The sequence below is a fragment of the Amia ocellicauda genome, chromosome 7 (genome assembly GCF_036373705.1).
Source record: "Amia ocellicauda isolate fAmiCal2 chromosome 7, fAmiCal2.hap1, whole genome shotgun sequence".
In the NCBI taxonomy this organism is placed as follows: domain Eukaryota; kingdom Metazoa; phylum Chordata; class Actinopteri; order Amiiformes; family Amiidae; genus Amia; species Amia ocellicauda.
In genome coordinates this window covers 36,615,094-36,640,576 of record NC_089856.1, presented here as the reverse complement: position 1 = coordinate 36,640,576, position 25,483 = coordinate 36,615,094, and the positions used below count along the sequence as shown (strand labels likewise).

At 41.1% G+C, this 25,483-nt stretch overlaps 1 protein-coding gene across 1 annotated transcript; it reads right to left on the bottom strand.

The window, feature by feature from the left end:
* Nucleotides 1-13,639: 13,639 nt before the first annotated feature.
* LOC136753385 (translocon-associated protein subunit gamma) lies at nucleotides 13,640-15,060 on the bottom strand. The gene is made up of 4 exons (XM_066709445.1): nucleotides 14,923-15,060; nucleotides 14,616-14,714; nucleotides 14,185-14,316; nucleotides 13,640-13,894 (listed from the first exon to the last, which is right to left on the bottom strand). Exons 1-4 carry the CDS (start codon nucleotides 15,024-15,026, stop codon nucleotides 13,828-13,830), a joined length of 402 nt encoding a protein of 133 aa, XP_066565542.1. The 5' UTR covers nucleotides 15,027-15,060; the 3' UTR covers nucleotides 13,640-13,827.
* Nucleotides 15,061-25,483: the final 10,423 nt, after the last annotated feature.

The window sequence follows — 25,483 nt, the reverse complement described above, 5'->3', positions numbered from 1 at the left end:
AAACACACATTGTGCTTTATTACAATAAAAAACAACTGTGTAAAAAGCCCAATTATTTGCTAAAACAGTGGTGAGATTGAATTACAATTCAGGGTTTTGTTCTAGTGAGCGCAATGTCGGCGGTTAGTAACGTTTGTTCAAGGCACTATATCTACAATCTATAAACATGACGTTGTGGGATCTCTTTGTCACTAAGGCTGTTTGGCATCTGTGCTGGAAAGAGAAAAGACAGATGTATTAACAGTTTTCCTCAAGAGAAGGACTCCAGGATTTTTAATTGCTCTGTACAGAACTTAGAAACAGGATGAAAGTTAAAGGACAATTGAGGGAAGTTTTGTACCTCATCCTTATTGTCACATTAGGTTTATTCTGAACTACACACTACAGTAGGGACGAGAGCCAGTCGTGTCTGGAATTCATCCCGCGCAAAGCGGAGCCTTTGAGTGCCGACATATGGCTTTGCTTCAGATGGTTAGGCCTCTACACAATTCACTCCCAGGGCTGGCTCTATCAGAAACCTTCCATTTGTTTGCATTCGTTACATTTTTCAAGTAAATAAACTGCAAGTGAAAAAGGGGACCGAGTGCCGGCTTCTTAAGAGATGTGCATTCCCAGAGGCTTATTGTTGCATAAGCCTATTATTGCCAAACATTTTTGAAATCAGTCATTCACTTCACACACAGCAATGTGAACTCATAACTCCAGTCTGAAAAGATATTCTGCCATGGGGGTAAAAATGCCCTGCTTGTAATGAAATCATAAAAATTATATATATACATAAATAGAGAGAGATAGAGAAATTAAAATAATTTACATTTAGAATATATAGTATTTCTAAATCAGTCCCTGCTCAATGAACATGCTGTTTATTGTTACTTGTTTTAATTGATTTCCACAATAATATAAAAAAGTGCAGACACAGAGCTGCGCAATTTGCAAATATATATAATTGCTGAAAAAGTAGCTGACGTGATGAAAAGCTACTTGCACAAAAACCCACTCTGGCTTCTCCTAGTCTTAATAAGAAATTGCTCATTGGTTCATTAAAGTCCCTGAGGCTTTGTAGATTGTATGTTGCTGGACATTACTGTAACAAGCACATCCTGGCAATGAATTCTCACTGTATTGCACTTGAAACGTGTCGCAGCTTTGGCGTTTGTTTTGTTTCTTCGTGTATCAGTTTCCCTCAGTTCTGCTCAGTTAGTTGCATTGTCTTGTGAACGAAACCTGATCTTTTACCCAAACCGGACAAAGAACACAAGGGGGTTTGCTCCCCAACGTGCGCAGCTCTGATAGTTATGCTGCATCATCATGCCGAGTCATCATCTTTGGGAGAACAAGAAATGCCTATCCCAGGGATATCAGACAGAGTGGAAGAGACTCGTTTCCAAAATACGGCCACATCAGGGCACTCCCATAGCATGTGCAACAAGGTGCCAATGGCACCCCGGGGACAAAGCACACACAAAGGGGTAGGGGCAAGTTTCATTAGATATAGCTTCCGAGGGGTTAAATAAGTCCTATGAATATAATTAAAGTGAATGAGCTGGTGATTAGGGTTCCTAGACGCACGCTGTAGATTATTCCAAACAGTCCGGATCACCAGAGGTTTGTAGGAAGCTTTAAAAAAAATAGAGTATAGTCTGGAAACCATACCCCTAGTTTTACCCCTCTTATCAAGCACATCACGTAGTGTGTGCAATGGCAGCTCCGTCCCCCATGGCACCCCATAAGCACGCATTGCAGTGCGTAAATGCAAATAAAAAAAGAAAGAGGTACCTGGAAAATTATATTGCAATTTTAAATCCTGGAATGTACGGAGGAGGTATTTATCTTTAAAACGTCAGCAAGCACATGAATTCCTCTATCTCTCCACTGAGGAAATTAAAAAGGGTGGCCATCAGAGTAATTGTGAAAAATGGGAGAATGAGAGTGCCATTTGGGTCCAAGTTTAGTGTGTTTCTCAGCTAATCTCCATACTGTGATTAGGTAAGAGATTATAGGGCCAAAGTGTAATTTACAATGCCTAAGGGGAACCTCTGAGTGAATCAGATCCTGGAGTCTATGTGGGAATACTATACCTTCCTCAGTTGGTCGCCACGATACAAGAGCGCTGGGATCCAACCAACTAGCAATTGGTCGCAAAACAAAAGACCAGAAATAATATCTGAAGTTGGGCAAAGATAAGCCTCCTACGGACTTTTCACGTTTCCCCTTCCAGACAAATCTAGAAATTAAAGTATGTAGTTTATGCCAGTATTTAACTGGATGGGAGAGCGAGCTTGCAAGGAGTTAGGAAGATGCGCCCATTTATTTAAATCAGTCTCTATTTGTTTAAGGATATTAGTGAAGTTATTCATAGTGATAGAGTGTAGGGAGGGAAAAAATGTCAACACACCGAGATATTTAAACTGCTTAACCATTGGTCTATTTAAAGGCAAAACAGATTCCTTCATCCGACCATTCAAGGGCATTAAAGCAGATTTTGACCATTTTATTTTATAGCCTGATAGTGAGCTAAAGTCATTACAAAATTGTCAGTAAGTGGGGGATTGACTGAGGGCCATTCTCAGCATACAGAGAGATATGATGCCGAGTGTTGTTAACACTAATGGGAGTAAAAGATGTAGACTGACGAACATCTTGCGCAAGTGGCTCAAGTGACAAAGCAAATAAGAGTGGAGAAAGTGGACACCCCTGTCGGGTACGTCTTGAGATAGCTAGCTGGGAGGAGCACCTATTACCAGTGAGAACCATTGCGGAAGAGTTAGCGTATAAAACTAACCATATTAATAAAGTCTGAACCCAGCCCCATATGTTCCAAGGCCGTCCAGAGGTATCCCCATTCCAGATGATCAAAAGCTTTTTCTGCATCCAGGGAGAGGACAGCACATGGGAAGTCAATATCTTTGACTGTGTGAATTACATGGAGAAGGCGACGGATATTAATGAAGCCTGTTTGGTCATGTCTAGTCTAGTCATATAAGTTTCAATACGACGCGATAGGACCTTGGCAAACCGTTTTACATCAGAGTTTATTAGAGACAGGGGGCGATAGCTTGCACAGTTAGTGGGATCATTGCCTTTTTTTAACAATAGGGATATAATAGCTGAGTTAGCATCACGGAGAAAAGAGCCCCTATCAATACAGTGAGGGGAAAAAAGTATTTGATCCCCTGCTGATTTTGTACGTGCCCACTGTCAAAGAAATGATCAGTCTATAATTTTAATGGTAGGTGTATTTTAACAGTGAGAGACAGAATAACAACCAAATAATCCTGAAAAACGCATTTCAAACAAGTTATAAATTGATTTGCATGTTAATGAGGGAAATAAGTATTTGACCCCGTCGACTTAGTATTTGGTGGCAAAACCCTTGTTGGCAATCACAGAGATCAGATGTTTCTTGTAGTTGGCCACCAGGTTTGCACACATCTCAGGAGGGATTTTGTCCCACTCCTCTTTGCAGATCCTCTCCAAGTCATTAAGGTTTCGAGGCTGACGTTTGGCAACTTGAACCTTCAGCTCCCTCCACAGATTTTCTATGGGATTAAGGTCTGGAGACTGGCTAGGCCACTCCAGGACTTTAATGTGCTTCTTCTTGAGCCACTCCTTTGTTGCCTTGGCTGTGTGTTTTGGGTCATTGTCATGCTGGAATACCCATCCACGACCCATTTTCAATGCCCTGGCTGAGGGAAGGAGGTTCTCACCCAAGATTTGACGGTACATGGCTCCGTCCATCGTCCCTTTGATGCGGTGCAGTTGTCCTGTCCCCTTAGCAGAAAAACACCCATAAAGCATAATGTTTCCACCTCCACGTTTGACGGTGGGGATGGTGTTCTTGGGGTCATTCCTCCTCCTCCAAACACGGCGAGTTGAGTTGATGCCAAAGAGCTCGATTTTGGTCTCATCTGACCACAACACTTTCCCCTAGTTCTCCTCTGAAGCATTCAGATGTTCATTGGCAAACTTCAGACGGGCCTGTACATGTGCTTTCTTGAGCAGGGGGACCTTGCGGGCGCTGCGGGATTTCAGTCCTTCATGGCGTAGTGTGTTACCAATTGTTTTCTTGGTGACTATGGTCCCAGCTGCCTTGGTCCTGTGTAGTTCTGGGCTGATTCCTCACCGTTCTCATGATCATTGAAACTCCACGAGGTGAGATCTTGCATGGAGCCCCAGACCGAGGTAGACTGACAGTTATTTTGTGTTTCTTCTGTTGTCACCTTCTCGCCAAGCTGCTTGGCGATGGTCTTGTAGCCCATTCCAGCCTTGTGTAGGTCAACAATTTTGTCCCTGACATCCTTGGACAGCTCTTTGGTCTTGGCCATGGTGGAGAGTTTGGAATCTGATTGATTGATTGCTTCTGTGGACAGGTGTCTTTTATACAGGTTTCGAGCTGAGATTAGGAGCACTCCCTTTAAGAGAGTGTTCCTAATCTCAGCTCGTTACCTGTTTAAAAGACACCTGGGAGCCTTAAATCTTGCTGATTGATAGGGGATCAAATACTTATTTCCCTCATTAACATTCAAATCAATTCATACATTTTTTGAAGTGTGTTTTTCTGGATTTTTGTTGTTGTTATTCTGTCTCTCACTGTTAAAATACACCTACCATTAAAATTAGCAGTTTGAATCATTTCCAATAACAGAGGTCCCAGTTTATTCCAGAAACTTAAAAAGAGTTCGGGGGGAATCCCATCATACCCAGGGGATTTATCTTTAGACATATTTTGTAATGCCTCTTTAAATTCAATAAGTGACAAGGGAACACCAAGTGCAGCGGGATCCTCCGCGGAAAGTCACAGGAGCTTGAGATCTTGTAGAAAACGCATACATTTCTCCCTGTCAAAGGGGACGTCGGAACTGTATAAAGTGGTATAAAAAGCCTGAGAGCCAAAAGATGACTGGGTTTGGCACCATTAAAATAATAGTTCTGCCTGGCCCTGTGGATCAGAAATTCTGCTCTCTGTCTAAGCAATACATTAAGTTCACGTCTAATAATGTCAAGATCCCGTGCAGTGGATTCAGAGAGAGTTTTGTTGCCTGTGCTCCAGCAATGCCAATCTTGTCTCAATCTCTTTAATTTTACTAAGTTTGGATTTATTCATATTAGATGCAAATAAAGTTGAAGTGTCCTTGATGAAGCCTTTGATTGCATCCCATAAAACACGAGGGTCCTCCACAGAGCCACGATTAAAACCAAGAAACTGATCTAGCTTAGTTTGAAATGAAGTACGGAAATTCTCGTTTTGCAATAATGTGGTATTGAAGCGCCATCTTGTAGCACGATTCGGGGTATCGGCTAATAACATTTTACTAATAACGCATGAGTGATCAGAGATCACATTTGGCAATATCCCAACGCTGTGCACCTCAGAAAATAAAGTTTTAGAAACTAAAATGTTGTCAATCCTAGAATATGATTTATGCCTTGCCGAAAAGAAGGTAAACTCCTTGGTAGTTGGGTTAATATAGGTCAACCAGTCCAAGATCTGAGACAAAACGCTGCAAATCCCCTGAGGAGAGAGACTGTGAACCAGCCCCCTGCAGGTTGGAGCGGTCAAAAGCAGAGTTCATAACAGTGTTCATATCATCACCTATAATTATGCTAAAGTCTGCCATATCTAGCAATAATTTGGCCACGGAATTAAAGAATTCAGGGTCAAATATTGTAGGGGCATAGATTGACACAAAAACTATTTTTTTGCCCGAGACAACAGTCTTCACATATGACACTCTGCCATCTTGTGTTCCATGAGATTCCAACACCATTACACGCAGGTTGCGTCTCACTATAATCACAGAGCCTTTAGACCTAGAGTCAGCACATGCTACCGCTACAACATAATAATATTTATTGGCAAATCTGTGTATGTCAGATTGTCTAAGATGGCTCTCCTGTATAAATGCAATATCTATGTGCTTTCTGCAAAGTAAGTCCAAACATCTAGTTCGTTTGTTTGGGGAATTCAGCCCACGGACATTCCAACTCAAAACTGTTATATCAGTCATCTTTAGACTCAAAAGTAAATATAACAATTAATGCCAAAGTTTCTTAAAAATAGTAGGAGCCATGACAGCATTGTTGAGCACTTAATAGGAAGCAGAAAGTATTGTTTAAGCATTGCAAGCACTTTACCTGGTTCCACCCCCACCAACCCGCCCTTCCCAGCATAAGACTTAAGAGACAACAAAAAATTGTAACACAATCCAACATCAGGTGCTGAACTGAGAAGGGTCCGATACGCCCCGCCAACTTTATTTAACATCTCTAACCCACCCTCTACCACATACATAATCCCCTCCCCTTCGCCAATCCGAAAACTATACCACAGGAGAGAGAGAATAAGGATAGTCCCTAAAAGAATAACAAAACAAAACAAGAAATAAAATAGAAAAATAAGCCAGCCCCCCCTACCCCCCATTCCACCTACTAGAAGATGGTGACATTCTCAAAGCTTACGAAGGTTTACACCTCACCACCGTGTCTACTCTGCTGTACCAAACTTTACAGCACTAGTTCCAGAACTAAACTATTTAAATGTAAGCAACCCTTTCACAAAGGTAGCTATAAAAAATGTACCACTTAAAAGAAAGAAGAAAAATAATAATAAAAACAAATAAGACAAATGAATATAATAATAGTTAAAAAGACAGACCGACAGACCGCATCAGCACAGCGCAGTGTAGTATATAATAGTAGAAGAAACATTTCCCCCTTCCTCTCCTCTCCTCCCATCCACAATCAAAGAGAGAGGGAGACAACGGAAGATAGTAAGGCGTTCCAACCGTGTATCCAGAAATAAAACAAATAATAAACGCTATTATAATATAGTGAAAGCAAACAAACCCGTTATTGCTTCTGCCCTCTCCTCCCTGTAAACTCACAAATGAACGCGCCAGTTTAACGATACGCACCAACGCAATGCATTCCGGGGAATGTAGTGCTGGAGTCTCCGGGAACAGCGCAGTCCGAAGGTTTTTGCATATCTGGGCGGACAAACACCGCAGTATGGTGCACATAGCCAGACCACACCAGCAATGTTTTAACTTATTAACGCTTAACAAAAACAGTTAACTGAAAGAAAATTTAAAAAATGAAGAAGACGAAAATCAAAGAAAAACAACAATAATAACTAAAAATAAAAATGCTGTTATATTGTCTGCTAATAATAAGCCAGTAATTACGGTATGTAACTGCAATTAGACTGTGCCATTCAGTTCAGGGAGTATCTCTTTTGAATAAAAGCTCCTTGCTGCCTCTGGAGTATCGAAGATGCTGTCCTTTCCCTTAAATGAGACGCGGAGACGGGCTGGTTGTATTAGGCCATATCTCACACTGGCACCGCAGAAAAGAGCCTTCAGCTCTGCGGTTTACCAAGTCAGCACTAAAATCAGGAAAAATAAAGACCCTATTCCCGCTGAAAGTGAGCTGACCCTTCTCTCTAGCCAGGCGCAGAAGCTGCTCTTTAGCCTGAAAATAGTGGACTCTGAGGATAAAAGGCCTCGGGCGCTGGCCCTCTCGTGGTTTTGCAGCAGAGGAGCAATGCACCCTATCCAGGACGGGGGGAGGCAAGTCGATCCGGACCAAACACTTCACGGAAGAAGTTCGCCATGAACTCTGTTGGTCTCCCCTCCTCCATCCCCTCCGGAATTCCCACGACGCGTAGATTATTTCTCCTGCTCCGGTTCTCCAGGTCATCTATTTTGGCATGGAGCTTGTTATTTTCCGCACCAAGCAGATTGCAGGCTGACTCAAGGCCAGTAAGGTGGCTGTCAAACGTGTTCATAGAGCCCTCCATCTCCCGGACTTTATCAGAACACTCGGACACCGCGGCTTTAATGGGAGAATTATCGATTGAATTTCGGAACGAAGCATAGCAATCTCGTCCCAAACAACTTCCCTGATGATCCTGTGGAAATCGTCAAGCATAATGGAGCTGCAGCCGGGCCCACCTCCGCTCACCGCTACTTCGGCAGTCGGCCCCTGACGGTTTTGGTGGCATTGCAAAGTGATTATGACCAATAGCAGCAAAAATAACAATTAAATAGCAGATTAAAAGTTACTGATTAAGACAAACAAAAAAACAACTATTTAAAGGAAGGATAGTGAAGGATTGCTAAAGAGTTTTATGAAGAATTCAGGAACTACTGCATAACATGTCTACTCCATAGCACGCCCCCTGGTGGTCTCCTAGAAATGTGCTTGTTTTCAATTCAGCCTAGATTTACTGAGCACTTTCAGACGAATGGTAATGAGGAGCCGTCTGCTAGAAATGATCCTTTTTCTAAGATCCCCATTTATCTCTGTACACAGAGAGTTTGGTGATGATAATGGATAGAATTTCATGCTCCATGAGGAGGCAAGCTGTGGTGCCTGTAGTGCATTTAACTTTTCCACACCCTAGCAATAATAATATTATTATTATTATTATTATTATTATTATTATTAATAATAATAATAATAGCAATACACATAAAGTTAGTTAAAAACAGCAACAATCATTGTGATTTATTTAAACACATATGAGGATATAAATAACAGGAAAAGTATTCAATTTGGTAAATGTAAAGAATCAAGAAAATAAAAACCATATCAGTATCTCGCAGTATCAAAAACAAAATAAAAACAACACAATTCACTGTGAAACAAATAAAAATGTACCCACAAGTTCAAATTGTCATGAAAAGTAAATAAATGGCCAAATGTCCCCATAGATTGTATCCCTTGTTTTTATCGTTGGTGCACTTTTTTCAAATTTGGTGGAGATTGCTGAGCACTTAATCGAATTATACTGCAGAGAAAAACTCTTCACCTCGGTTATACACAACACAGTTCAATGAGGACTTATTCACTCAGACAACAATATAATTGAAGTAATTAAAAGAGCACAGTCCTGCCAGCTAACAAACGTAACTAAAGATATAAGCACGCCCCAACCACAAACTCACGCCACCTCCTCACGTCACAGATTAATTTTTATAAAGCAGTGGTTATCGCCTATTCTCCACACTATTCACTCTTTGAATTACAATTCACTGTACAGGCCCAGGAGGGTGGGTTTACATCTCAGACAGCATGCATATGTACACAGCAGCAATACAACAGACAGTTGTCAACAAAAGCACATTTTACAGGGTGTTACATATGCTTTTGTTTTGGATTGGCGGCTGGGAAGAGGATCGCTGACCTGCACAAATACAAATTAATAACTGGAGCATCTTTCAAATGTTTATTTTATTGTAAATTGATGGCAGCTCGTCAAATCTATTTGTGCTAATTCTGGATGATTTAATTAAAATTAACGAAAAGCTTAGTACACACTAACAGAGATGAAAGCACAATCATTTCAATTACATCAATAATTCATAACACATACAATTTGGTAAAGGAGATTCATTCTAATTGGCTAGAATTTGTCACTATGTAATTGCACTATGTAAGTTTCCCTTCCTTACAGGAAGCCTATTCCGTGGCGAGGCAGTTTAATATGATCCCGCCAGTGTGTGAACAGGCCGAGTATCATCTGTTCCAGAGGGAGAAGGTGGAAGTGCAGCTTGCGGAGCTAAATAGGCAAGTCTGAGCCCGTCTTCTCCCCTTTCATGTGCTTAGAAGTAATGAGTTTTAGCTCGTTCATCATGTCTCTTTTAACATTTTCACATTTCTGGGAGATTACATTGATTTGTTTTATTTTACTTTGTTTTTAGAAACGTTTTAGAAAGTAAAAATAGATTTCTAATACAAATACAAGAAAATAAAACTTTTTTTAAGGCTATAAGGTCTTAGGAGATAGATGGCCTCAATGGGCATGCAAGTATTGTGGGAAATTTCCACATTTCTCATAGATATATACTCGTTCTGTATTATCCTCGAAGAACGCGTACTGTTCACGTCCACTGTACTGTACTTCCTGACGGGTGCTGACCAGGCTGTGTTCACTGTGTGGGTGCAGGTGTGGGGGCGATGACTTGGTCTCCCCTAGCCTGTGGCATAATCACTGGGAAGTACGAGAACGGAGTGCCAGAGACCTCCAGGGCATCCATTAAGGTGCAGTATTTCTGCGAAACTTCCCCACTCAAACTTCAATTATTTCACAAGAGGACTGGCAGATTCAAATGTGCAAAAAAAAGCATTTTGAGGCTGTTGTGCATGTGTGGTCACCTTTTAAATCCAATGTTCTAATTCGCCCGTTTCTTCTAGTCCTAGCAGTGGTTGAAAGATAAAATACTGAGCGACGATGGGAGACGGCAACAAGCTAAGCTAAAGGAGCTTTCCCACATAGCAGAGAAGCTAGGCTGCACCTTACCTCAGCTGGCAGTGGGTAAGAGAATCCTGCCGATGGGACAGAGTACACAGAGATCCACACAGCCGTCTGGGATCAGACTACTCACTTCATAACTACAGATGGTGCTGTTTTTGTGAAATTCATCCTATTACATGGTCACAGATGGTGTTAATGACGTTTTACGTTTTTCGCTTCATTTCTTACGTTCTGAATATTAATTGACTGTATTTATTGGAAGAAAAAGATACAATTCAAGTCCAAAAAACAAAGTATGTGAAAGGTAATCCAAGCGTTGTCCTTCACAGCTTGGTGTCTGCGTAACGAAGGTGTGAGCTCCGTTCTTCTCGGCACATCTAATCCTGAGCATCTTACAGAAAAGCTGGGGGCTATACAGGCAAGCGCAACCTCTAAGCAAAGTGGATCCGAGCGTCCGTTTTACACTTGAAATGTTGAGGATGTTGCATAGCTTTTCTTATTGTCGGCCACCTTTTCTTTTTGTCTTCCAGGTACTTCCAAAGATGACATCTCACATAGTCACGGATATCGATCACATACTGGGGAACAAGCCCTACACCAAGAAGGATTACAGGTCATAAACGCTGGTTGTTTACTGGTCGACAACTGCAGATATCTAGACTAACTTTTCAATCAGCCCTCTCACTTCCAGGAATAAGTGGTGCGTGCAGCTCCCCTGCTATCTGCTGCTCAGTTTGGTGCAAACAAACAAAACGCAAACTGAGCTCGTGTAAGTGCATGTTGTTGCTGAGATAAATGTGTGCCTAAATTCTTTTTAAAAAGCACATCTAAAAAAGCAAAACAAGGATACTGCTGTATTTCTGTGATTACCTTGAACTGCTCTGCTTCCTTCATGCTCATGTGTTTAAGTAATACTTGCTTGATCTACAGGAAAGAACAGAATTATTAGATCTAACAAGAATCGAGACAAACCTTCAGGAAGAAAGAAAGAAAGAAAGAAAGAAAGAAAGAAAGGTTACAAAGATTTGGAGTTTAAGGTCAGCTGAATGGGAATTATATCATAGACCCTCTCCTTTTATTTAGAAGTCTACAAATTACACTAAGTTTAGAGCCATGCATCTGGATTTATATAGAGCCTTCTTACTGTGCATAGAGGTGATGAAGGAAGAACAAATGAACTTGGCTCCGTTTGCATTGACTTAAGGAACTGCCTCTACCTTTGCCTGCAAACTGCAGTACCGATTGCTAATGTAATGATGAGAATGTATTACCAACTACATTATAAAGATGTCGAAGACCATGGTTTATTATATTGCTTGTTTTGGGTGTTTTAGATTCAAGCATGTTACAGGACATAGCGTATAGCAAATAAAATTAGGTTCTTTTTGGGGCGGGGGTATGGTAGGTCTGGGGAAAAATAAAAATGAAACCTAGTGAAGTTAAGATATACAGTAAAAATGTATATAGTTTGTCCTATACAGCAGCACACAAACCATACATTACTGACTTTTTTTGTGCTTCATCATACGCTGGTCATGATGACTGCAGGAGCTTGACCTTCGCTAAGCAACAGTACAAGATAAAGAGCACAAACAGAATCCCGTCCCAAAAATGTGACTCCATTTCCAAGTCTGTCCAAGTTCATCGTTCTTAATTCCACCGATACATTTGTATTTTTTAGACATTTTTGGTTTAGAGAGTTTCAAAAACACAGGAGCCATCAGCCATATATATTTTGGTACTTTTACACCCACTGTATAGAGTGCCTTGAATACGCCTTTCCCCTGGTGTTGATGTTCTCCGATACCAGTGTGACGTTGTGTGGCAGTGTCGCCCAAACCAGCTTGCTTCAACAGAAATGTAAATTTACTCTGAATAAAATGAATCCTCTATGTTTTCTACAATTTGTAAAATTGTATGATGGGAAGAAAATAAATGTTAACTTTTTTAACTTCCCCCTATAACCACAACATGCTTTTTGTCGCCATTATAAAACTATTGTATATATTTTAGCTTGATTAAATAAATGCATAATGCTTATTAATGGTTTTTGTTATCTATTCCCCACTTTAGAGCCCTGCATTTCAGCCCGAGCCCGACGGGCCTTGACTTATTTACACCTCTCGGGCCGGGCTTCGGGCCTGTTATAGGCTCCTCCTCCTTTTTATATTTTAGACATTAATTAATTAAAAGAAACTATGAGAAGTTGATGATGGTAAAACAAACATAGAAAGATGTTATATAATCTATCGCACTGACACGCATGACACAGTCTGTTCACGCACACACAGGCACACAGGTTTCCCACGGACAACACGAGAGCATGCTACTGCGCCTGCGCAGACCGGCTCGCACGGTGTTAGTGTCCCCGGCAGCGACGGCAGCAGCAGCAGCAGCGTGTCTTCAGTGCAGCTGGAAGAGTTAGAGAAGAAAGCAGGACTGGACAGAAACCTCCACTGTGGATGCTGTGCTTTTCTCCACGATGCTCTGTAAGAGACTGTTCTTCTGGCTGTAGCCATGTTAAGACTAGGAGACTTTATTGTCATTAGTCTAACTGTTGGAAACTATTGGGAATAAGAATGGCCATGTTCTGTGGTGACACCTTGATTTTTGAGGTAAGGTAAGATAACCTGCGTGTTTTATTGTATTTGTTTAGATCGTACAGCCCGTTCGTTCGTTTTTCCGCACTCCATTGCGAGCAGCAGAGCAGCCTGGTCAGCTTGTCAAAAATGCCTTTTTACTGTGGTGGTGATAATAAACATTTAAACTGACATTGTGTGATATGCTTGAAGTGTTTTATATCTATCGATTTTATTGTAGGCAAGTCAAGTGTTGATTTGAGAGGCTAAATTGATCAAACGTGATCAACTCGCTGTCGGCCGCTGGCCGCTTGGTCGTCACTTTTGAAAAACAAAAACTTTAACAAACAAAAAATTCTCCAAACATTTTTCTAAATTAACTTAATAAAGAAATGAAAAGAAATATAACTACTTTGCCATTAAAAACAAAACTGAACTATTTTAATGGCTGCAACAGTAGTATAGGCTCTGTAATGGGAAAAAAAAAAACAAAAAAAAACCACGGGCTCCAGTCGGACTCGGGCCAATAATTGTGATAAGCTGTCAGACAAGGGCCGGGCTGGGGCCTGAGCGTCTCGGGCCGGGGCCGGGCTGGGGCCTAGATTTGACGCCCGTGCAGGGCTTTACCCCACTTCTGTATAATTGACTGCTGGAAAACAAGCACTAGTCCTTAACGGCAGGAGCCTCCTTTAAAAAGTGTTCAATCATAACCAGCTTTGTACATGTCACGAAAAATAAAAACATGCAGCCGCGTTGGCTCTGAATATTGTTACGCATGCAAAATAAAATTCAAATCAGATACCTGACTTGGCAAACTTTATTTGTAAAAAGTAGAGACCATTTTCCAGCCTCCATTTTTGTCATGTGTGAAGTCAGTATTTTACACTTTGCTCAAAGACCCCTGCACCAATATACTCCTGTAAAAAAGCAGATCCCTCCCACCCCCCGATTGGTCATCATTCTCCTGCAGCAATATTCAGAGGCAGCTTATTTGGATCCAGTGGACAGCAGGGCAATGAGGCCAGAGGAAGCACTGATTGACAAGATGTAATTTCTGCAAAGATTACGTCAAGGAAGAAACACTTGAAGAACAAGACTGCATAAGACAGAATATTCTGTTCTATAGGTTTGTTACTCACAACCATAACCAAGCTGCTAAGAAACACCTTGTAATAGGGCTGTCCCTACCGCTTTATCTTGCAACTAAAATTCTTCAGTGCGTTGGCCAAATGACTTTCAATGGTCAGCATTTGTCAGCAGCGCACAAAATTGCAAGCAGTGCGTTTAGGTATGCAAGCAGAGACAACACCGATATCCACTGTGGGAACAGGAAAGAAAGGATACACTGTTGGGTTGAAGTTCTTCAGCAGGAAGAAGGAGGCGATGATGACGAGGACCAGGAATAAGGTGTTGTTGTAGAAGATGGAGAAGGTGGTGGCTTCATAATCTGCAACTTCGTTCTTTTTCCAGAGGATTCTGTTTGAAGGGGTTCTGGTTAGAGGAGCTCTACGCATTTATACAGCAGGAGACTAAAATGATTCTCAATTACATGTAACCACCCAGAGGAGGAGGAGGAGGAGGAGCAGGAGGGAGGGTGAAACAAACTGCTTTATTCCAGCTAAACTTCACCAATATACAGCTAAGCACTTTAGATTACTTTTCATGATCACTACCCATCTGTCATTAAGGTTAAAGCAACATGTTTGAATCCTTATGCAACCCATGTGACCCCTGTGGGCAAAAAGCAGGTCACTGACTGGCCTGGCCATACACACCGTTCATCCTTCTCCTTGCGAGACATTTTCCTGCTGTCTGCCTCAGAGAGTTTGCGCGTCACTTCCTTAGAAACTGCATCTTCACGTTTCTGGGCTACTCTGAGGACAAGAGATCGACAGGCGATTTATAGACGTGTAATTATAAATCTGTAGTCGTTATTCATTACTGTGACCAACAACAACAACAACCGTAGCTATCAGACTACCTTATCTTCCCCGACAAATAACTACATCTGCATGCAACTGCTAGACTGCAAAAGAAAGCACTGAGGACAGGTTATTAGAGACGGGGACAGAGAGAACCTACTTGTGTTTCAGGACAAATTTGACATTTTTGTAGGCAAAGGCAACAAGGTATGTGCTGACGAGAGTCATGACACAGTAGAGAACTGCAGACTGAACCAGGTCCATATGCCATATCCTCCAGTAGAGCCCTGGGGGGAAAGTTTTCAATTAATATGTGAATAAACACTTTTGCATTACACCCAAAAACCTGCATATGAAATTACTTTCACTGCTATATTTCTCACTTGCCAAAGGTGTCTGGGGGGGTTATTTTGTATACAGGCTTATAGTACTAGAAACTACATACAATTATTTGTTTTAATGAATGCAAGATGTTCCTCACATTATTGGATGCAATTCATACTGGATCGTGTAAGTTTGTGCATCAGAGCAAGACGGACGGAAGGGGAATAAAATTGGGAAGTATTTTTAGCATAGATATCCACATTTTCGCCCTGAAGTACACAGTGTTGCATTGAGCAAGCCAGCAACAGTCTCTTATTAGTTCTGAGCTGTGTGACGTGTCGCCGATCACTGCTACAATGTAACACCGGCATACAGTTCCAGCTTCTTGTTCAATATACTTTCTGCCATGCTGGCAAATGCAGACATGAAGGTTAAAGTGGCGATTTGAAAAACAGCCAATTTAAATAACAAATCACACAAATTGAGTAGAATTGTTAGTAGTAGTATTGGTGTAAAAATGGCCTGTTGTTGGAGATCATTTTAAAGAGGCGACTCTAGCGCTGCCACTACGAGCCACATCGGCGAGTGACGGTCGTGTTCGTGCCGCGCAGATGTCCGCAGATCTGCGCTGCTCCACCAATGGGATCGGTGGAAATCTGCAGATCTGCGGAAACCTGCGCTACACCAAGGCGACCGGCTATACACTACACAGCGCATCAGTACTGCACTGTACTACACCTAATTGTGCCCATCCCACCGTCTCAAACACACAGTCATTTTGTATCGCAAGGTGTAGGTGTATGTTGCATGACCTATAGCTATAGGTTAAGTTAAAATACAGCCTCATTGAGAAAAAAAAACAAAAAAACACTGGACAATCATAATTATGCAAACATCTGTTTTCGAGTGGGGGTGCAGCTGTTTATCTCGGGTGTGTTCATTTAGTACAGAAACTGGGGTGCATTGGCCTGCATTGGCCACCAGAGGGGGCGCTTTATTACTGGACGAACTTTTTTCACGCTGAGAAAGACGACACATGAAGTACTAACTCTGCCACAATGATGCCCTCAATGAGGCGCACATGGAAGTGGAGTGATGCACCAGGCAGAGGAAGAGGAGGAGCCTAGATGGGAAATGTAATGAATTCCTTCTGAGGTCCATAAGAAATAAGTAATCACAAGACAATATTGAAAAGTCACAATGTCTTTTTATAATTTTTATAATACTGGTGGCAGTATTGCATTGTAATATTTTCTATACAGGAAACTGCATGACTTATTTCTTATGTAGTTCATTTTCCTTCAAAAGAAAAAACAAAAACAAGGCCGTATAAACGAGTATTTACTTGTGTGGGCGTGCTCTCTCATTTATATCTAGCTAGCAAGCTAGTGACAAACAGGACACTTACATCAGAAGTGAGCATAAATCTCATAAGCAATGCTCATGTGCGTCTAAAAAATGCAAGGCTAATTTACAATCAAGATGAGAAATAATCATAACACACTGAAGACAAACATTTTAAATTTGACAAGCACACATGCATCATTTCAAAACCGTGCAAAACAGTTAAGTATGTGAATGTAACTGTGATGTAAAAAACAATGAAGATTAGTCTGTAATATATGATTTGAGACACAGCTTGAGTGTCCATGCACTACGCATTGCCCTATTATAAAAAATATGAACAATAAGGATGTATTTTATAATCACGGTGCCCCAGGGGTTGGTCTTGGGACCCGGGTTCGAATTCAGTCTTGGCTCCTCACACCTCCCATTGACAGGTTGCTTAGGTTGATTGGCTGCTCTGTTGGGTGTGTCGGTGGTGTGCCCAGATAACATTCACAATAATAAACACAGGAGCGTCTGGAATCGGCCCACTCACCCCAGCTCGAGGATGGGCGGCTTGTCCCATGAGGCCGGCGCTGAGCTCGGCCGGGTGCCCCCTCTTCAACAGCACCAGTCCTCTCCCATCCCGACTAAATCTCATACTAATCGAGCTTCCTTCTCTTCAATCTCACCTCTCTGTGACTCTGAACGTTCCTCTCTCCTCCTAGGTCACAAACACACACACTCCTACACCCTGCTCATCCCCATGCTGACACGAACCTGGCCGGCCTCCCTGCAGCTGCTGCCCGCCCACTCCAGCTCAGCCAGAACTCTGCAGCTCGGCTGGTGTTCTCTTTGCCCCGATTCTCACACGCTACTCCACTGCTCCGCTCCCTCCACTGGCTCCCAATCCTGGCTTGACATTGACCCTCACCTGTCTCGACCAGACTGCACCGAGCTACCTTCAGACCCTGACCTCTCCGTACACCCCCTCCAGATCTCTCTGGTCTTCCTGCGCCAGAAGACTAACATTACCTCCTCTCCACTCCCCTCCCTCCAGAGTCCACTCCTTTTCATCCCTGGCCCCTAAGTTGTTGGACGACCTTCCCACTGAAATCAGGACAGCAGAGTCCCTGACCACCTTCGGGCGATTTCTCAAGACATATCTTTTCAGACTGAACTTGTAATTTAGTTGTTTATTCCCATGTGGCTCAGCTCCCCTGTATATTTTCACTTTATGTAACATTTCATCAAACTACATGCTTTTACATTGCTAGTACTCGTGTTGTTTATTTGATTTCCCTCATGCACCCTTCCCCTTAGCTCTTAACTATGTCTTCACATCTTGTCAGCTCACAATCTAGGATGTAGGACTTGTATTTTGTATACAGGGGCATAGGGCGGATCCTATTGAAACCGTGCTGTTTCCACCCTGGTCCTACAGTTCCTCTTCCTGCTTTTTGTTCCAGCTGAGCTCAGTCTCAATGGCTTCTGTAAAATCGGAGCTTTTTAATAGTTTTTCTAGCAGTTGGGGAAAATATAAAATGATTTAAGACTCTTCAACAACTAAACCAAAAGTCAATTTACATGTATGTTTCAGTGTGTGTGTGTGTGTGTGTGTGTGTGTTGCTTGCCATAAAAAACAGTAGCACCTGACCAGTAAAAAAATTACCTGGTGAGCATAATGAGGCGGTATGTTTTTTTTCTCCATGATCAGGTGCTGATAGATGAAATGAAATCACCTATGGAAGAATCAAATCTATATAGAAATATTCAACCCCTAAACTTAATCAAAAATAACTAACAAAATATCATCAAGAAAGATTTGCTAGTTGCCGAGTCCTGGTACTGTGAGGAGTTGAGAAATGTCTTTCGTCCACGTTTAGGGAAAAAAAAACATCAGGCAGAAACAATTATTTATATTTTTATTATATTGTTTTTGGCAGGAAATTTTGACATGACACTACATACTGAGATGCATACACTATATACTGAGATACATACACTATATACTGAGATACATACACTATATACTGAGATGTATACACTATATACTGAGATACATACACTACACACTGAGATACATACACTATATACTGAGATACATACACTATATACTGAGATGTATACACTATATACTGAGATACATACACTATATACTGAGATGTATACACTATATACTGAGATACATACACTATATACTGAGATGTATACACTACACACTGAAACACATACACTATATACTGAGATGTATACACTACACACTGAGATACATACACTATATACTGAGATACATACACTATATACTGAGATGTATACACTACACACTGAGATACATACACTATATACTGAGATGTATACACTACACACTGAGATACATACACTATATACTGAGATACATACACTATATACTGAGATGTATACACTACACACTGAGACACATACACTATATACTGAGATGTATACACTACACACTGAGATACATACACTACATACTGAGATACATACACTATATACTGAGATGTATACACTACACACTGAGATACATACACTATATACTGAGATGTATACACTATATACTGAGATGTATACACTACACACTGAGATGTATACACTATATACTGAGATGTATACACTACACACTGAGATACATACACTATATACTGAGATGTATACACTATATACTGAGATGTATACACTACACACTGAGATACATACACTATATACTGAGATGTATACACTACACACTGAGATACATACACTATATACTGAGATCGTATACACTATATACTGAGATACATACACTATATACTGAGATACATACACTATATACTGAGATCGTATACACTATATACTGAGATACATACACTATATACTGAGATGTATACACTATATACTGAGATGTATAGACTATATACTGAGATACATACACTATATACTGAGATCGTATACACTATATACTGAGATACATACACTATATACTGAGATGTATACACTATATACTGAGATACATACACTATATACTGAGATGTATACACTACACACTGAGATACATACACTATATACTAAGATACATACACTATATACTGAGATGTATACACTACACACTGAGATACATACACTATATACTGAGATACATACACTATATACTGAGATGTATACACTACACACTGAGATACATACACTACATACTGAGATACATACACTATATACTGAGATGTATACACTATATACTGAGATACATACACTATATACTGAGATGTATACACTACACACTGAGATACATACACTATATACTGAGATACATACACTATATACTGAGATGTATACACTACACACTGAGATACATACACTATATACTGAGATGTATACACTATATACTGAGATGTATACACTATATACTGAGATACATACACTATATATTGAGATGTATACACTACACACTGAGATACATACACTATATACTGAGATCGTATACACTATATACTGAGATACATACACTATATACTGAGATGTATACACTACACACTGAGATACATACACTATATACTGAGATACATACACTATATACTGAGATGTATACACTACACACTGATACATACACTATATACTGAGATGTATACACTACACACTGAGATACATACACTATATACTGAGATACATACACTATATACTGAGATGTATACACTACACACTGAGATACATACACTATATACTGAGATGTATACACTACACACTGAAATATGCTATACTGAGACATATTATTTCTCACCCATATCTTTGAAAGCTGTTTGCTATGCATCTGCCATGTTGAAGATTAGAGGCAGAAGAACGGGTGTGTTTATTTCAAATACGAAGTGTCTTGAATGTATTTGTATTTGTATACTAAGTTCTGCTGTATCTTTAGTTCAATCCAACGATGAGGATATTATTTAATAGAAGTGAGAATGTGCCTGGGAGCTATATGGCGGTACGAATTTACTAATGACTTCATCCTCCACCAGCTTACATACAGGAACCTGGAGGATCATTTACGAGTTATCAGTGCAATACTGCATGTGTGCTCTGAACATGATGCTTCTGGCATACAAGAGCTGCTTACAATTGTGGAAAATATGTACAGTTCAATGTTGTAATTGTATAGTAACTTTGACAACTCAAAGAGTTTCCTGCCATAGTTCTTCTGTCCTATTAATACATCGATCTGCAAGACGTGGAAGACCACGATTTCAAATATCAGCAGAACAAATAAACTATTGTGTCTCTTTAGGACTGAGTTGGCAAAACATTGCCAGATGATGTGTAATTAACAGAAGAACACTGTATCGTCATTGACTAAGACCTGGTATTGAACAACATGCATTTTCCATGGTTTCGGATTATCAGTTAGATAGTGTTTTCTGCGAGATATTGTCTAAACGCCTAGCTGGGGAAACTTATATAACAGGCAGTCTGAGATCTCGTGGCCTCCGTGTCCCATGTTGGCGCATTCGTCAGTCTCTTCAACTCCTCGATCCAGTTGGCAGGGCTTTCCGAACGGGGTTGCCAAATGCAACTCCGAAATTCACCCCAGTGGTGAGCCAATTTTCCCCCATTTCCAAACATTTCCACCCATTTTCACAATAACCTTATTAGAGAGGAATTGCATATACAGTATTATTATTATTATTTTTATTATTATTATTATTATTATTATTAATATTATTTCTTGGCAGACGCTCTTATCCAGGGCGACTTACAAAATATAAGTGCAATACAAAGTGCAGTACAGTTCAAGGCATAAAACATTACAAATTTGAAGTTACATAATACAGTGCAATTCAAAGCATAATACATTTTACAAATTCCAATTTACACAAGTGTATACAATATATGAGGTCTTACATCCTGGATTGTAAAATCTGATGAGTGCAGACAAGATGTTAGATCACAGTCAAGGGCCAAGGGGAAAGGAGCAAAGGGGAAATCAAAATGGACAAAATTACAAGTCCTGTCTGAAAAGATGCGTCTTGAGTAAGCGCTGGAAGGAGGTCAGGGACTCTGATGCTTTGACTTCAGTGGGAAGGTCGTTCCACCACTTAGGGGCCAGGGATGAAAAGGAGCCGGCGCTGGAGGAAGGGGAGTGGAGAGGAGGCAGAGTTAGTCTTCTGGCACCAGAAGACCGCAGAAGTCTGGAGGGGATGTATGGAGAGACGAGGGACTGAAGGTAGCTTGGTGCAGTGTGGTCGAGACAGCGGTAGGTGAGGGTCAGTGTCTTGAACTGAATGCGTGCCGCTGTTGGGAGCCACTTGAGGGAGCGGAGCAGTGGAGTAGCGCGTCGGAATCAGGGCAGAGAGAATATCAGATGAGCCGCAGAGTTCTGGATGAGCTGGAGTGGGCGGGTAGTGGATGCAGGCAGGCCGGCCAGGAGGGAGTTGCAGTAGTCCAGGCGGGAGAGGACCGGTGACTGGACGAGCTGCTGAGTGGAGTAGTTGGTGAGGAAGGGACGGATTTGGCATATGTTGCTCAGGAAGAATCTGCAGGTGTGTGTCATGTGCCAAGTGTAGAGCACAGGATCGAGGCGAGGGTCACTCCTAGGTTCTTAGTGGAAGAAGAAGGAGAGAGTGTCATAGATTCCAAGGGGATTGAGATGGAGAGATCAGCATAAGGTGAGGAAAAGGGGGGAAAAGAGGAGATCCGATTTGCAGAGGTTGAGCTTGAGGTGATGCGAGTGCATCCAGGCGGAGATAGCAGACAAGCAGGAAGAGATGTGAGAGGGGATGAGAGGGTCAGAAGAGGGAAAAGACAGGAAGATCTGGGCATCATCTGCATAGAAGTGGTAGGCGAAACCATGAGATGTGATGAGGGGGCCCAGGGAGCGAGTGTAGAGAGAGAACAGGAGGGGGTTCAGGATGGAGCCTTGGGGTACGACTGTAAGGAGAGGTTGGGGGGTGGATGAGGAACCTCGCCAGGTCACTTGATAGGTCTGGCCGTTGAGGTGGGAGGAGAACCAGGTGAGAGCAGTCCCAGAGATTCCAAGGTCAACGAGGCAGGAGAGGAGGATGGAGTGAAATTGGGCTTCAAGGCATTCAAAACAGAAAACCGGAGACGCTTCTTCACACAGAGAGTCGTCACAATCTGGAACAAACTCCGCAGCGATGTGGTAGATGCTGAAAATTTGGGAACGAGCACGATGGGTCGAATGGCCTCCTCTCGTTTGTAAACTTTCTTATGTTCTTACTTCTGTCCCAGGAAATGCAACAGTAACAGGCTGCTGACCAGGTTAATAGTCATTTAATAGTCTTTTTGTGTCATCTTGAGAAGGTGTGCATTTAAGTACGAATTTAAATTGACATGCAGTATGAAAGGAGGTTGGTAAGTCATGATGTTTAAAGCCAAAGGTCTATTGCACATGTATTGTATTTTCAAGTGTGTGCATTTATCCTGCTAAATTTATTTTGAAAGTAGAAGATTGATTCAGCAGGTCTTTTTTTTAATGCAGCCACTTGCTGGTAAAATTGTAAACCAGTAAAATGCATGAAGAAAAACAAAACTTGAATATAATTAGTTCAGTTGTTTAAACACATAAATCCAACAGCTCTCATATTTAAATTGCACCTAGATCTAGTGGATTGACTGGAAAGATGCTAGGGATAAAAATAATAGTGAAATAGTAATTATTATTTGGGTGATTTTTAAGTGAAAAGAGGAATTCACGTTGACTCCACCTTGCAGACTGATATTGTGCTATTGTGCAGGCCTACACACTTCTTTGCCACTAGAGTGAATTCAGTTTTTTTTTTTTAGTAATTACTGTTTTATTAATTAAATGTCTATTCACCCTATAATTGTATATTTTTTAATTTATGGTGATTACTATTAAATAAACATACATACAGTTAATAGTTTATTTGTGGATGTTGGCAAATACTATTTGTTCTGGTTAAATAACTGACGTATTCAGTGTTATAAAGTGAACTTAGGAATTGATTTATTTTGTGGTTTAGTGTAAACAACAACAACAGAACCGAACCTGGCGTCTAGCTGACGAAATACACACAAATTCATTGTCTAGCAACTTGCTCAACACACAACTGAAGAGAGTGCAGCCGGGTGGCGCTTAACTGCAGAACTCAATATTATTGACGAGTGGGGCAGTCCATCATCACTGTTCGAGGGCAGGCTTGGGACCACTATAGGAAAATTAAAATGAGGAAAAGAACCCCCCGTTTTTTACTTTAGCCCCGTTTGATATCCTTTTTCCCCCATGGCTTTGGTTTCCCCCCAATCTGGCAACCCTGCGAGCGGCGCGTCACCACACCCTTATATATCCCCTTATCTGGTGACTCCCTCCCGTCCAATCACCGCTCTCAGGCTGTACCACCCAGAGACTGGGGGAGCCAGTAACCCACAAACATCCCTCCCTAACCCAACACAATAACACCCCACAAGTGATGCGCAGTTCGATTCTTTTTAGTAACTCGATTCATTTGATTCAGTTCAGTTTGGTGAATCAATTCATTTTGTTCATTTCATTCAATGATTCAGTGACTCGAACCAATGCAGACCGAATCAGGATTGGTTAGATAGACTTGAACCGGAAAGAACAAGTCGTTCACAAACTGCACACAAAAGCTAAGAAAAGTCTATATTTGACTGGGTTCAATTCAATTTAATTTAATATTTAAAGTCCTATAGATAACAACAGCATTAACATTATTTAGCCAACACGATTAATCTAATTAAATGTAATATATTGTTTTAATAATATCGTTAAATATCTTACACATAGGTGTATCTCAATTATTAATATAAATAATAATAATTATTGGTCATTTTGTTTATTTAACTCAAGATGACTTGCAAGTATTGATAATAATTTGTGCAAAATGTTTAATCTGTATAAAACATTACAAAAACAGACCTCATAGTGATTCATTGTATTTTTTTATTTGTTTGGTAGACGTACTTAATAAATACAAACTGTAATGTACACACACACACACACATTATGTACAGTATATAATATTGCCAGACTCGAGAGTCAGTGAAACACTGTCGATAGGCTGGTAACCAACTCCTGAGCGCCGCGCTGCTCGTTCATAGGGTGAATCAAAAGAACCGAATCAATGCAGACACTGATGTGATTCCCATCGTTCACCAAAATGATTCTTTCAAAACACTGCCCCTGGGCCCTGCGGCTGCACAGCACCCCTGGCATACAGAGAAACGGAGGGAACACAGAGGCCAAAACAAAAGAGGCAGCTAATCCCTGATGTTAAACTGCCAACAACTTGAGAAGCGGACAGACGAACTGGCTGGCAGCCCCCCTGAGACTGCATCACGTGACACCCATCAACCAAGAAACACAGCCTAAGACCCCGTTCACACTTGAGATTTAGGCCGGCCCTGGGAGCCAGGTCAAAACTAGTCCCGCTTCGACCCGGCCTAATGCCAGCCTAAATGTAAATGTGAACGCGCCGGCTCATATACACTATATACTGAGGTGCATACACTATATACTGAGATGCATACACTATATACTGAGATCATATAAACTATATACTGAGATCGTATAAACTATATACTGAGATCGTATAAACTATATACTGAGATGCATACACTATAGACCGAGATCGTATACACTGTATACTGAGATGCATACACTCGCCTCAAACCTAAGGCCTGATGTGTGACTTAGACCCCGTTCACACTTATTAGGCCGGCCCTGGGCCGCCTCAAATTTAGTCCGGCTTTTTTCAGACACCCAGTTCACACTTGCGGTTTTAGGAGCCTAAGTGCGTCACATATGCGGGCGAAAAGGCGGCCTAAACGAAATGCATGCCGGGAATAAACAAATCTGCTCTAACAAACCAGTGACGCAGGACATTAAATCTGCTTACAGGTGTATGCGCTGTATTTATAATCACAACTTATTAATATTGATTGGCTATTGTTCGGTTCTATATTGTATTTGAAAGTAATCTTAACCCTTTGCAGCCGAAGCTTTCTAAAATAATTAAAAATGTGCTGGTTCAGTGGGGAATCTAATTAATATATTTCCCTTTTCAAATGTCTGTCTGTGGTTCTGC